Here is a 14,443-nt window from a genome sequence, read left to right as displayed (position 1 = left end):
TGAGGTGTGTCTGTCTCACAAAAGTGCACTGGTGATGCACTTCACTACTGCAGTGACATTTCTGCAATTACTAATTTGTGACTAATCAGACTGACCATCAGTTATTGAGTTATAAATGTATACATGTAAGCATAGCCTCAGAAAAAATAATGAAAACTCAAGGATTTATAAATTGTGTAGTTTTTAACTGAAGTATGTTCTACTTTAAGCTCACAGTAAATAATAAACTGTACTTTTTGCACCACATGCAGTAAACCTTTGTAGTTAGTGTATGTGTGGAAAACATGTTTTGCAACCAAAACATGAAATATATAACAAAAAAAAAATAAGATTATGGTGCTATAATATTTAAAATAAAATGTGCTGGAGGGAAATGAATCTTCATTCATTGTGTCAGTTTATGAGCCTGTATTCCACATGTGATGATTGGTCCCCTGTAAACTCCGCTCGTACCCCACCCAAAAGTGATAAATATTTTTTATCTGTTACATGCACAATGTTCTTTAGTAATGATTACAGAAAATCAACCCGATGTTTTCTTGGAGAGTAGACAAAACAAAGTTCCTGATACAGCAGACTTCAAGGGGGGATAATGCAGAAAAATACCAATCTATATCAAAATATCCATGAAAAAAATCTCAAATTGCTCATGTTGCATAATCCAAATGTCAGGTATCTAGTTATATGTTCACAGTGTTTCAGACATACAGCATGTATTTTTGCTTAAATATTCTTTAATGAAAAATAACTTTATCACCATTGTCCATAATAACATGAAAATTAAAAGCATTTCTCGGCCATCACTATAAACATCGAAAGTTAAGTGAAATAAAATGTATCATTTTTAGGTGGAGTATTTTTTCAATGTAGAAAATTGTTTACTTGGAGTGTTTGAATTAAAATACAGTGCATCCGGAAAGCATTCACAGCACATCACTTTTTCCACCTTTTGTTATGTTACAGCCTTATTCCAAAATGGATTAAATTCATTTTTTTCCTCAGAATTCTGCACACAACACCCCATAATGACAACGTAAAAAAAGTTTACTTGAGGTTTTTGCAAATTTATTAAAAATAAAAAAACTGAGAAATCACATGTACATAAGTATTCACAGCCTTTGCTCAATACTTTATTGATGCACCTTTGGCAGCAATTTCAGCCTCAAGTCTTGTTGAATATGATGCCACAAGCTTGGCACACCTATCCTTGGCCAGTTTCGCCCATTCCTCTTTGCAGCACCTCTCAAGCTCCATCAGGTTGGATGGGAAGCGTCGGTGCACAGCCATTTTGAATTATCTCCAGAGATGTTCAATTGGATTCAAGTCTGGGCTCTGGCTGGGCCACTCAAGGACAGTTGTCCTGAAGCCACTCCTTTGATATCTTGGCTGTGTGCTTAGGGTCGTTGTCCTGCTGAAAGATGAACCGTCGCCCCAGTCTGAGGTCAAGAGCGCTCTGGAGCAGGTTTTCATCCAGAATGTCTCTGTACATTGCTGCAGTCATCTTTCCCTTTATCCTGACTAGTCTCCCAGTCCTGCCGCTGAACAACATCCCCACAGCATGATGCTGCCACCACCATGCTTCACTGTAGGGATGGTGCCAGGTTTCCCCGAAATGTGACACCTGGCATTCACACCAAAGAGTTCAATCTTTGTCTCATCAGACCAGAGAATTTTCTTTCTCATGGTCTGAGAGTCCTTCAGGTGCCTTTTGGCAAACTCCAGGCGGGCTGCCATGTGCCTTTTACTAAGGAGTTGCTTCCGTCTGGCCACTCTACCATACAGGCCTGATTGGTGGATTGCTGCAGAGATGGTTGTCCTTCTGGAAGGATCTCCTCTCTCCACAGAGGACCTCTGAAGATCTGACAGAGTAACCATCGGGTTCTTGGCCACCTCCCTGACTAAGGCCCTTCTCCCCCGATCACTCAGTTTAGATGGCCGGCCAGCTCTAGGAAGAGTCCTGGTGGTTTCGAACTTCTTCCACTTACCGATGATGGAGGTCACTGTGCTCATTGGGACCTTCAAAGCAGCAGAAATGTTTATGTAACCTTCCCCAGATTTGTGCCTTGAGACAGTCCTGTCTTAGAGGTCTACAAACAATTCCTTTGACTTCATGCTTGGTTTGTGCTCTGACATGAACTGTCAACTGTGGGACCTTATATAGACAGGTGTGTGCCTTTCCAAATCATGTCCAGTCAACTGAATTTACCACAGGTGGACTCCAATTAAGCTGAAGAAACATCTCAAGGATGATCAGGGGAAACAGGATGCACCTGAGCTCAATTTTGAGCTTCATGGCTAAGGCTGTGAATACTTATGTACATGTGCTTTCTCAGTTTTTTTATTTTTAATAAATTTGCAAAAATCTCAAACTTTTTTCATGTTGTCATTATGGGGTGTTGTGTGTAGAATTCTGAGGAAAAAAATGAATGTAATCCATTTAGGAATAAGGCTGTAACATAACAAGATGTGGAAAAACTGATGTGCTGTGAATACTTTCCGGATGCACTGTAAATAATGTGGTTTCAAATTTGAGGTTTTACTGCATTAGATGGGTCAAATGTACATTACATTAATTGAACAAATGCCTGCTATAATTCTAAGCCTTTTAAAGCTATTTATATGAACTCTTCCTTTACACAGAACATGAAGACCAATGTAAACCAACAGCCACCCTCTACAGATACAAGGAAACATTTTGATTGATTTTCTACTCTAAAATTAACATACTATAAAGTTAAAACTCTCACAGTATAAAGGAAAATAAACCCAGTATTTAAAAATATGGTTCTTTAATATAGTTTACTGAATAAATGTCTTTTATATGTCTCCACATTTCATCCACGATATAATTTGGTTAAAATAAATAAAACTATGTACTGTACACTGATGCTTTTATGCTGAGCTTAAGTTGTCCAAGTTGCTCATGCTTTTTGAATTATAGTGAAGGAACTGGGGGAGCAACACTTACAAAACTGTCATGGCAGTAATTACCTGTCATTTTTACTTAAATAATTATTATGCTTTATTTTCTCTCTACAGATGAAGAGGGCGGTGGTTCCTGCCTTCTTTTAGTCCTGTTGTGCATTGCAACAGTTTTCATCAGTGTTGGAGGGACTGCGTTATACTGCACCTTTGGGGATGTCGATTCAAATGTATGCACAGATTTTGCAAAGAACATGGACTTTTATTTCACTCAGATTCAACAAGGCATAGAGGAGCTCAGACACTGGCTGTCCCCAGGCTCTTAGCTGCCTGGAGTAGTGAACTGTATTCCTTGCACCTTCTCCTTCAGTATCCCTCCCTGTGAAATCATACCATGATGATGGCATAAGGAACATTATCAGGCATTAATTACTTCAGTACAGCTTATCCCTCGGGTGGCTGCTGTCATAAGCTAACCATTTGCTATAAATTGGCCCAATCACACACTGATCAGTGTCATTGTGTGTCAAGTAACAGCACAAGGGTGACAGAGGAAACTGAAATGGATTTCTAAACAGACCAAATGTAATGGCCATATGGTATCTTGTTTCTTCTGCTTCCTTATAAATCTTGTTTTAAAATAAGCTGAGACAGAGCACTAGACAGACACGGTTACAATATCATTCAGAGACATTAGTCTGCTCAAAGCATATTTAAAACTGAAAGAGAAACACACTGCCATAGATATTGGAATATTGTTTAAAAAATGTTTTTGTTTTAAGGTCTTAATCGTGTAATAATATTGCACAGATAAGAAGTATAAAATATCAGGTTGGTATTTTAATATTGTCTTCTCTTCAGGCAAAATGGTAGCATTTTAAAGGTTTTTATTGTCATTTTTAAACAGTTAACAAACTTAAAGTGAAAAGCCCGGTTTGTTCTGAAGGTTATTTGGGGACATAAAGATCTATCTATCTATCTATCTATCTATCTATCTATCTATCTATCTATCTATCTATCTATCTATCTATCTATCTATCTATCTATCTGATAAGAATACATGTCACAGTGAAGTTTAATAAGAACATCTGCCAGAAAAGAGTAAAACGTGGTAACACAAAGTATTCGGAAGTAAATGGGAGCTTTAAATGCTGTAATTCGCACAACCTTAGCTTTGTAGTTGGTTGACTATATAAAAGTACATAGTTTGTTCATGGAATACATAAGTGTGACAAATTGCAATTTTCTGATGTGACATGCATTTCAAAGCACCCAGTCTTAATTGGTTTGAAAAGTACAAGGCTACTTCTTAAATGGCCTGATATGTTTAAGTGACAAATTTTATTTATATGTTTCCCCAAATTTATTTATTATAAATAGTATATTAAGATAAAGCTGATAAATAAACTTTACATAGGAAAAGTACAGTGTGCAATTTCTTCACGTTCAGCTTTACAAATACATAAATTAAAGGGCATCGCAGTTTTGAAAATTGGAAATGTAGTTATTTTATATTAGTAACATTTTTTTCTTCATTATAAGAACTTAGACTGAAAATTCTGAAGATCCAAATAGGCTCTGTTTACCTGAATTTAACTGTTATTTTAAAATATTAAAATGAAGAAAGGGTCTTGAAAAATAAGGAAAAGCCTAAAACACTTGGCTTTACACATCTTTTTTTAAATACATTTATGTCTCTGGCTGGATCAGTAGACAGACACACTTGTTCAAAATGTGTGTTTTCAACTATTTATTTAGTCTATAAATATGTAAGGTAAGTAAGGATAACAAGATATAATTTTTAAAGTCTACACTGTAATGATTTGCATGTGTTCTTTGTTCAGAACTGTTTAATCTTGTTGTGTATTTACTGTATATTTGGGTTCCCAATTTCTGTCTTGGGTATTACATGACATCTATATTTGCTATTTAATGCTGGTAGACATTGCCACATTGTAAATCCTCACAACTTAAATATTAGATTGAATTGTGTTAAACATCAAGATACACTAAAATGTTTTGAAATCTTTTTATTATGTATATATTGTATCTAGGGTTCATGTATGTCTTATGATGTATCCAGATTTTCTAATTTTTCTTGTAAAAACCCAAAATTCAGGGTTGATGAACACATTGGCTAGGGGAAAAACATCTTCTGCATTAATGAGTGTGTCCTTTGTTTTAATGTTTTTATTTATGTATGGTTTATGTCCAAATACAACAAGAGCTTCCCTCTTAAAAAGCAGTGTAAATTTACCGAGCCATTATATAAGAAAGAGATTATAACAGGAACACAAATGTACATTTAAAAAGCATGATATTAATATTAAATAGATTGTCAAGAAATCACCTTGACATGTAAACTTAATAAAAAATAACTTCAAACAGCCTTGTGATCTATTAAAGTTTGTTTATTAAATCTTTTGTCCACCTTACATAATGTTTAGCATTGCATCTGTTACCCTCTGAGAAGATTTTACATTTATAATTGATTCTGGATTAATGAGTCAGTTGGCCTCAAACTCTTAAAACATTTTTTTAAATGGGTGTCTCACAATATCCACCTAACGTAGATGTCAGATGGGCAGGATGGGCATCCTGGCCAGAAGAGGGGATGATTCCTTACCCGGACAGGAGGCTCCTAACAGGCAGACTGACATCATGGCTGGGGAGGAGAAAGGGATCAGACCCGGAAGGAAAGACCAGAAGGGATGGACGGGCAGCTGACTAAAGATGGATGATGTTTCTGGGAGCTTTTTACTCCCCCAACACACTAGACGGCAGTGGCCCCAGATATCGGTGCCCAGTTGGAAGCCAGCAGGGCATGCCGGAAGATGTAGTCTAGCAGAACAGCCCTGCTGGGGTCACTGGGTGCCACAAGAGGGCACTGTAGAGTGACAAGCTTCCTGCTATAATGGACTTTCACATGACCCGGAAGTGTTTCCATCAGGCAGTGGCCCTGGCACCGGAAGTACTCGCTGGTCCTTAATAAAAGGGACGGCACTCCCTTATCCAAACGAGTCGGAGGATGGCATTGCGGTGGTGGTGAGAACTATTGAGGATAGAGAGAGAGAGAGAAAGAGAATCTTGCGCTTACAGTATGTTACCTTTGTGCTATGCTTACCTTTCTTAAGTGTATGCAATAAACGCAATGTTATTTGAACCTAGGACTCTTGGTGTGATCATGTTTGGGGGTTTGGGGCTTGCTGACACCCCGGTTTCCATCACATTAGGTTATTTTAGAAAAAACATATTTATTTATGATGGCTTCCCTTATCCATTTTATTTTGGTATGCACAGTCTTTCTAACAATAATACAAGACATTTTCTGGTCTCCAGCTTTAGTGCAATTGTTTATCTGTTGTTTTTTGTTTAAATAAGTGGAGCTCAGGCAGGATATGCTACTTGTTCAGTTTCACACAGTAAGTTAGAAGTGGGGGCTGAATCAGCAACCTTATGGTTTAAAGTCCAGAGATCAGCCAATTTACCACACAACTGAGGTCCTGCGTAAAGAATGCAGACAGAGTTGTGCTTGAGCTCGCCTGAGTCCAAAGATTCAAGGACTCCCTGCGGGTTCATCTGATCAGAGGACAGAGCAATGCGTGCCTTAGGTGCTTTTTGTCTGCAGTATGTATTTTTTACAAGTGCAAGTGTGATATTTGACATAAATTCAGTTTATTTTTGTAAAACTATTTTCACTTCCTTGTAGCACACCAAAACCATCTTTATAACAAGGAGAAACCCAAAAAACAGTAAAGATGACAAAATACTCAAAATAAATTTGATAACAATGACCTGTATAAAGTTTGAGACAAAGTCCCACTTTTCTTTGATTAACCCCTTTGCTCCACAGTTACAAATTACAAGTCAAACAATTCAAACTTGATTATAGTGCACAATGCAGACTTTAATCTAAAGGTATTTGCAAATGTTTGGTCACACCATGTAGAAATGACAACACTTTTTCTACATGGTCTCTCCATTTAAGGGCACCATAATGTTTGGGACATAGCAATGGCAGGTATATTAAAGCAGTCATATTTAGTACTTTGTTGTATATCCCTTGCACACAATGACATCTTAAAGTCTGCAATTCATAGACATGCTGAACATCTTCTGTGGTGATGCTCTGCCGAGGCTCTAATGCAACCATTTTAGCCCTCTTAATAGCTGGTCCTCTTTCAACTTTTCTGCAAGAAAAAACTATGCAGCCTCCGGAAGAAAAATGTTAAATGAGGACAAATAACTTGGCCACAGTCAATTCACTCGAGTGCTCACCTAACCTGCTCATCTCCTCAGGGCTACAGATGGGGTGACGAGCTCAATGTTGAAACAGCCTGTTTGAGTGTTGGACCTTCACAGCACACAGACATATAGATAGATAGATAGATAGATAGATAGATAGATAGATAGATAGATAGATAGATAGATAGATAGATAGATAGATAGATAGATAGATAGATAGATACTTTATTAATCCCAATGGGAAATTCACATTCTTCAGCAGCAGCATACTGATACAATAAATAATATTAAATTAAAGAATGATAATAATGCAGGTGAAAAACAGACAATAACTATGTATAATGTTAAATGTTAACGTTTACCCCCCCGGATGGAATTAAAGAGTCGCATAGTTTGGGGGAGGAACGATCTCCTCAATCTGTCAGTGGAGCAGGACAGTGGCAGCAGTCTGTCGCTGAAGCTGCTCTTCTGTCTGGAGATGATACTATTAAGTGGATGCAGTGGATTCTCCATAATTGATAGGAGCCTGCTGAGCGCCCTTCGCTCTGCCACAGATGTTAAACTGACATATGTCAGCCATCAGCCTAATATCTGTGATTTTCCAGGGGAAGCTAAAAAGGAGAATGTGAAGGTACCTCAAAGAAGGAACCACAGTAAGAAACTGAATTGAGGTATGTAAACTCTAGAGGTGCTTACTATATCAAGACACGCAAATATTTCTTCATTTTGGCTTATTTAGTTTACGTAATCATGTGAGCAAATGGATCTGTCATCCTTCTGTTAAATACAAAATTATAAACAAGGATAGACCAGTCCATCAAGCTCATTTCTGAACAAATTCAAATCGTATTATGTCATATCATCTGCTGTTGAATTCTGCTCTGTACTTGTAATATTTCTATTGCACTATTATATCGTATTGAGGATTACTTGTGTTCTATTCTGTGTATTGTATTGACCCCCTTCTTTTTGACACCCACTGCACGCCCAAGCTGCCTGGAAAGGGGTCTATCTTTGAAATGCCTTTCCCAACGTTTCATCCATTTATTTTTCCCTACAAGGGTTTTTTGGGAGTTTTTCCCTGTCTTCTTAGAGAGTCAATGCTGGGGGCCTGTTAAAGCCCATTGTGGCACTTTTTGTGTGATTGTGGGCTATATAAAAATAAACTGTATTATATTTGTTTTCCTTATAGCTTTATTGTCCTGATATCTCCAGATCATTTTTAAAATAATGTTTTTTCTTTGGTCCTTTGGAGGGTTATGGTTTTTGGGTCCCATTTTGGATATGTCATATTACTCACATTTTCCATGCATACTAGCTTGAGGAGAGGACAGTTCTTGGGCGTTACAAGGTCTCCATTCTCCACTTACTGGTCTTTCTTGTACAGAGACAGAGACAAAGTGACCCGTGTTAGAAACCAGAACTATCTTCTCTAATAGCTACAGTAATAATGAAATAAAAAAGTAATCATTCCACTTCTACGCCATTCACCATTTCAGTTTTTCTTCATTGAACTATATTCGTTTTTATTAATTAACAGCATTAGCATCCAGCGTTGCACTTGTATGTAATTTTAAGGCACTTCTACAAATGGTGTTTCCTAAAGTTACAAATTCTTTTAATTTATTTCAGGGCTGCAAATCTGGGTAACGTCACTGTAGCAAAAAGGAACCTCCCAACCAAAGGTGCCCCCCAGGGTCAAAATTTTGGGTTCCAAAGAAGTGTAGTGTCACTTCTTGATAAAATAGCATATGCGTGCAAAATGTTGCTGAGATCGAACCAAGGATATTTAATTGTATAAAGAACAAACACAGACACTCACTCATTGAGCTTGATATATTAGATATAAATGATCTAATGGTGTGTAGAGCAGACTCATGGTACAATTATTGCACAGATCCAGCTTTACTTTGTTAGCCAAAAGCCAGTGTTTTGCCACAGTTTCAGTTGGATCTCCCTTCAGGGTTTATTACTGTAGGTATCTACATCTCTGTTACATTCATACCCCGTCTTCCCTGTGACACAATAAACTCGACTCAAAGTCCAGACACTACTAGTGCTTTGGTGTTCTGAGAAAATGTTCTCAGCTGGCTTTTAACATTGTGCTGTTTAAAGTCAATTTTTGGTTAAGTGTATACTGCCAGGACGCAGTGAGGCCTCTGCAAATTATTGGTTTTATTATTCAACTCTCTACCGAAGCATTTTTCCTTGAAATAGTTCTACAATTGAGCAGGTCATTTGAGTTGCATGAAAATATTTCTTTAAAACGTCTGGGTAATCTGCTAAACTTGATCACATTATATGAACATCAAAAGCTATTTTTAGTTTTTGTAAAGTGTATAACATATGTTTGTGTCTAAGTAGTTTGTGGCTTTAAGATTAAAGACAAGATCTGTGGCTTGGCTCATATCCAAACTGGATGGCTCATTAGTTCTAACCCATGTGACATCCAGAAAGTATATTTATGTATGTTGTTCCATTACGATGCTGATAGTGTGAATTCTGCCACCATTTTCTCTTGTAGTAAGAGCTCTGCCATCTAGTCGCAGCACTGCAGCCCTGCTTTTTCCAAAACTGAAAGTTGTGAATTAGACGCTATATAGCGCCCGACCCGGCACAGACTGACACAGAGACACGTGTAAAAAACACAGAGACTTTTATTTTCTTCACCTGTGGGGCACGTCTTCCCCGTGAACCCCACAGGCAATACACAATCCCAACAAGCACTTTCAAAGCACCACAACACTCCCATTTTGCACCACCACTCCTCCTTGGCAACCTTGTCCTCTTCCTCCCGATTCTGGCCACTGAGTGGTGGTGGCTGGCCCCTTTTATAGCCCACCTGGTCCCAATTGCACTTCCGGGTGGGGCTGAAGATTTGTCCAGCCAGGCTGTGGAATCCAGGCAGCACCCCCTAGCGGCCACCCCAGCTCCTAACCAGGCTGTGGAGGACTCCATCTCCCATGGAGCCCTGCGGGAGGTTGGGGAATCACTGTCGGCCAGGGAAACTGCCACCAAGCGCCTCGGGGGAGGCATTGAGCTGCCCATGGTTGCTCCCCCGGAACATATGCAGCAGGGGTGTCCTGGCCGGGCATGGGACACGGCCGCACGTCATAATGTTCACACATTTATTTGCAGGTTCACTTCATGGTGGGCTTTATCTGGAATATTAATCTATATGTGAAACTGAATAATGACACAGTCCTCAATATATATTCATGGTTCTTAAAGAAAGAACATTATTCATTTTCTTTCACTCTCATTAAGAAAATTCAAATAATGAATTATATGTGAAAATTTTCTTTTTCAGAAGTTGCATTTTTTTACCCTTTCAAGCATTTTAAAATGACTTATTACAGCAAATATTACCTAATACGTAAACTATAAAATACATTATCTTACGCATAAAGTAAACTTTGTATTTGAGTATTTTGTCAGTTGGTTCACAGCCCAACCAAAATTAGCATTGAAAATCATTGGTTCCATGGGTATGATGGAAAGGCATTTTATTAATAAATATAAGTTGGGAGATATCAAAAGTCCCCACACAAAAGGTGTGTAATTATTCAAAATCGTTTTCAGAGAATCATGACTGACGATAGATTGTTTTAAATGGCTTGTTGGGGCAACTAATGAAGTAATGATCTATTTTATTAACTGGAATCCTTGTCAATGGAGAAGCAGATGAATATGGGAAACTTGGGTCATTCTGCTATTATGATTATGTTTCAAAAAGACATCCAGTGGATTCAGAAAGTATTCAGATCCCTTTACTTTCTGCACATGTTGTTATAGATTTAATTTTAAATGGATAAATTTGACCCCCGTGACCCTGTTTGGATTCAGCGGGTTGGGAAATGGATGGATGGATGGATAAATTTGCCATTTTTGCTCATCAGTCTAAACTCAATGGCCTGTAATGACATAATTAAAACATTTTTTCAGAAAGGTGTTTGAATTTATTAAAAATAAAAAACTGAAATCATTCATTTATATAACTATTCACTCTTAAATCAGTACTTTGTAGAAGCCACTTTGGCAGCAATTACAGCTTCAAGTCTTCTTGGGTGAGACTCTACAAGCTTTGCACATCTGGATTTGAGAAGTTTATCCATTTTTTTCCTGGCAAATCCTTTCAAGCTCCATTAGATTGAGTATCTGTACACTGCCATCTTCTCGTCTCTACACAGATGTTCTTTGGGCCACTCAAGGATGGTCAGCGACTTGACCCAAAGCCACTCCAGCATTGTCTTGACAGTATTCTTCAAGTCGTTGGCATGCTGAATGGTCAACTGCCACTCCCGTCTGAGGTGGCCTGCACTCTGGAGCTGGTTTTCTTAAAGAACCTGTCTATATTTGGCTGCATTAATCCTTCTCCAATTCTGAGCAGTCTTCCTGTCCCTGCAGCTGAGAAGCACCCCCATACCTTGATGCTTCATTGTAGGGGTGGTGCTAGGAAGATGTAAGCAGTGCCTGATCTTGGTCAGACATAGTGCTTGGAGTTCTGCCCAAAGAGCTCAATTTTTGTCTCATCAGAGCAGAGAATATTTCTTCCTTGTGAATTCAGAGTCATTTGGAAAACCCTGCTTAGTCACTCCACCATAAACACTGTTGAGTGCTGCTGAGATGATTGTACTTCCAACAGGTTCTCCCCTCTCACCAGAGGACTTCTGAAGATGTGTAATGGCGCATTCCCACCACAGGAACGTTTTTCAGAAAACAGGGAGTTATAAGAAACTGAGGAACTTTTGTAGCATTCCCACTGAAGGAACTCGGGTTGTTTGTAGTTCCTGGTAGGTAGTTGTGTGATGGAAATGCAACACACAAGAGTGGTCAGGGACCACAAGTGGCCTAGGGCCTGCGTCATACAGGAACTCATTGATTCCTGAAAACAAAGTTCCTGCAGTGGGAAAATGCCTTTAGAGTTGACTCATTGAGTTCTTGGTCACCTCCCTGTCCAAGGCCCTTCTTGCCTGGTTACTCGGTTTGTCCAGACAGCCAACTCTAGGAAGAGTCCTGGTGCTTCCAGACTTCTTCTGTTTCACAATTATTGAGGTGAGTGTGCTTCATGGGAACACTCAAATCTTTAAAAATGGTTTTATACCCTTGCTCACCATAGTTTTATTGAGGAGGTTGTGATGGATGGCCGGGGCCTTTGCCCCACTGGGAGGCCTGGAGTAGCAGGGGACCAGGAGAGGGTCAATTTCTTCCCCATTTTGTAAGAGGGCAGCCACCCTGGATTGTGTGGGAGCCACAGAACTGGAAGGCTCAACCCTGTGGGGATCTGTGGGGCTTGAAGGACTAAGGAGCCTTGGACTGCAGCACTTCTGCCACAACAGGAAGTGCTGCCGAAATAGGAAGCAGGTACACCCGGAGTGCTTCCAGGTGCCCATGCAGCACTTCCGCCACACCAGGAAGTGCTGCAGGGAGATCATCAGGGAGCACATCCGGGTGCATTATAAAAGGGGCCGCCTCACTCCATTCAAGGAGCCGGAGTCAGGTGGAAGAGGACGGAGCTTGCGAGAGAGGAGTGGAGGCAGCAGAAGAAAAGTAAAGGACTGAGTAATCGTGAGAGTATTGTGGTGGTTGGTGTTGTGTGTGAAGAAAAGAAGAATAAAAGTGTGCTTTTTGGACATCTGGCTGTCTCAGTGTCTGTCTGTGTCTGGGCTTCTTTTACAAGATCTAGAGAGAGTTCCATGGACTTCATAGCTTGGTTTTTGTCCTGACATGCAGTGTGAATTGTGGGACCTTCAATCCACAGGTGTGTGTCTTTCTAATTTTCCACAGGTGGATTCCAATCAAGGACTAGACACTCTTGATCATAATTGGTGCAAACAGGATGCACCTGACCACAATTAAGAATGCCACAACAAAGGGTCTGAATACTCGGGAGAAAACTCAGGAGTACCTCAAAAGGCTGGCAGGTGACAACAAGGGGTATTATTAACTTTTATGTGGCTCACTGGTCCCCACTGTGATGGACAGGTGTTCAGAGGAAGCTTTGAGTTCAGATTTGCTGACACACCTGGAGGAGCACAGCACCAGGAGTTAGATAGATACTTTATTAATCCCAATGGGAAATTCACATTCTTCAGCAGCAGCATACTGATACAATAAATAATATTAAATTAAAGAATAATAATAATGCAGGTGAAAAACAGACAATAACTATGTATAATGTTAAATGTTAACGTTTACCCCCCCGGGTGGAATTAAAGAGTCGCATAGTTTGGGGGAGGAACGATCTCCTCAATCTGTCAGTGGAGCAGGACAGTGACAGCAGTCTGTCGCTGAAGCTGCTCTTCTGTCTGGAGATGATACTATTAAGTGGATGCAGTGGATTCTCCATAATTGATAGGAGCCTGCTGAGTGCCCTTTGCTCTGCCACAGATGTTAAACTGTCCAGCTCCATGCCAACAATAGAGCCTGCCTTCCTCACCAGTTTGTCCAGGCGTGAGGCGTCTTTCCTCTTAATGCTGCCTCCCCAGCACACCACTGCGTAGAAGAGGGCGCTCGCCACAACTGTCTGATAGAACATCTGCAGCATCTTATTGCAGATGTTGAAGGACGCCAGCCTTCTAAGGTAGTATAACCGGCTCTGTCCTTTCTTACACAGAGCATCAGTATTGGCAGTCCAGTCTAATTTATTATCCAGCTGCACTCCCAGATATTTATAGGTCTGCACCATCTGCACACAGTCACCTTTGATGATCACGGGGTCTATGAGGGGTCTGGGCCTCCTAAAATCCACCACCAGCTCCTTGGTTTTGCTGGTGTTCAGGTGTAGGTGGTTTGAGTCGCACCATTTAACAAAGTCATTGATTAGGTCCCTATACTCCTCCTCCAGCCCATTCCTGATGCAGCCCACGATAGCAGTGTCATCAGCGAACTTTTGCACATGGCAGGACTCCGAGTTGTATTGGAAGTCCGATGTATATAGGCTGAACAGGACCGGAGAAAGTACAGTCCCCTGCGGCACTCCTGTGTTGCTGACCACAATGTCAGACTTGCAGTTCCCGAGACGCAAATACTGAGGTCTGTCTTTAAGATAGTCTACGATCCATGCCACTAGGTATGAATCTAATCCCATCTCTGTCAGCTTGTCCCTAAGGAGCAGAGGTTGGATTGTGTTGAAGGCGCTAGATAGGTAGGTTGAAGCCATAGGAAGGAGAAAAGACAGACGGTGAGAGGAGGAGACCACTCAAGTTATCATTTTGGTAGGCCAGCCACCTTATCTTTTTTGGGATCAACTTTTATATACAGTATGAAAGCCCAG

The 14,443-nt window shown here is 40.0% G+C and overlaps 1 protein-coding gene across 2 annotated transcripts in view; it reads left to right on the top strand.

The window, feature by feature from the left end:
* Positions 1 to 5,311, top strand: part of cnsta (consortin, connexin sorting protein a) — a 118,669-nt gene extending 113,358 nt beyond the window's left edge. For both annotated transcript variants that reach the window (XM_028796930.2, XM_028796929.2), the window contains one exon: positions 3,040 to 5,311. In XM_028796930.2, the coding sequence (XP_028652763.2) occupies positions 3,040 to 3,248 (209 nt within the window). In that variant the 3' untranslated portion in view covers positions 3,249 to 5,311. The remainder of the gene's footprint in view (positions 1 to 3,039) is intronic.
* Positions 5,312 to 14,443: the final 9,132 nt, after the last annotated feature.

The sequence above is a fragment of the Erpetoichthys calabaricus genome, chromosome 3 (genome assembly GCF_900747795.2).
Source record: "Erpetoichthys calabaricus chromosome 3, fErpCal1.3, whole genome shotgun sequence".
Taxonomy (NCBI): domain Eukaryota; kingdom Metazoa; phylum Chordata; class Cladistia; order Polypteriformes; family Polypteridae; genus Erpetoichthys; species Erpetoichthys calabaricus.
This window is presented reverse-complemented; position numbering and strand designations above follow the sequence as displayed.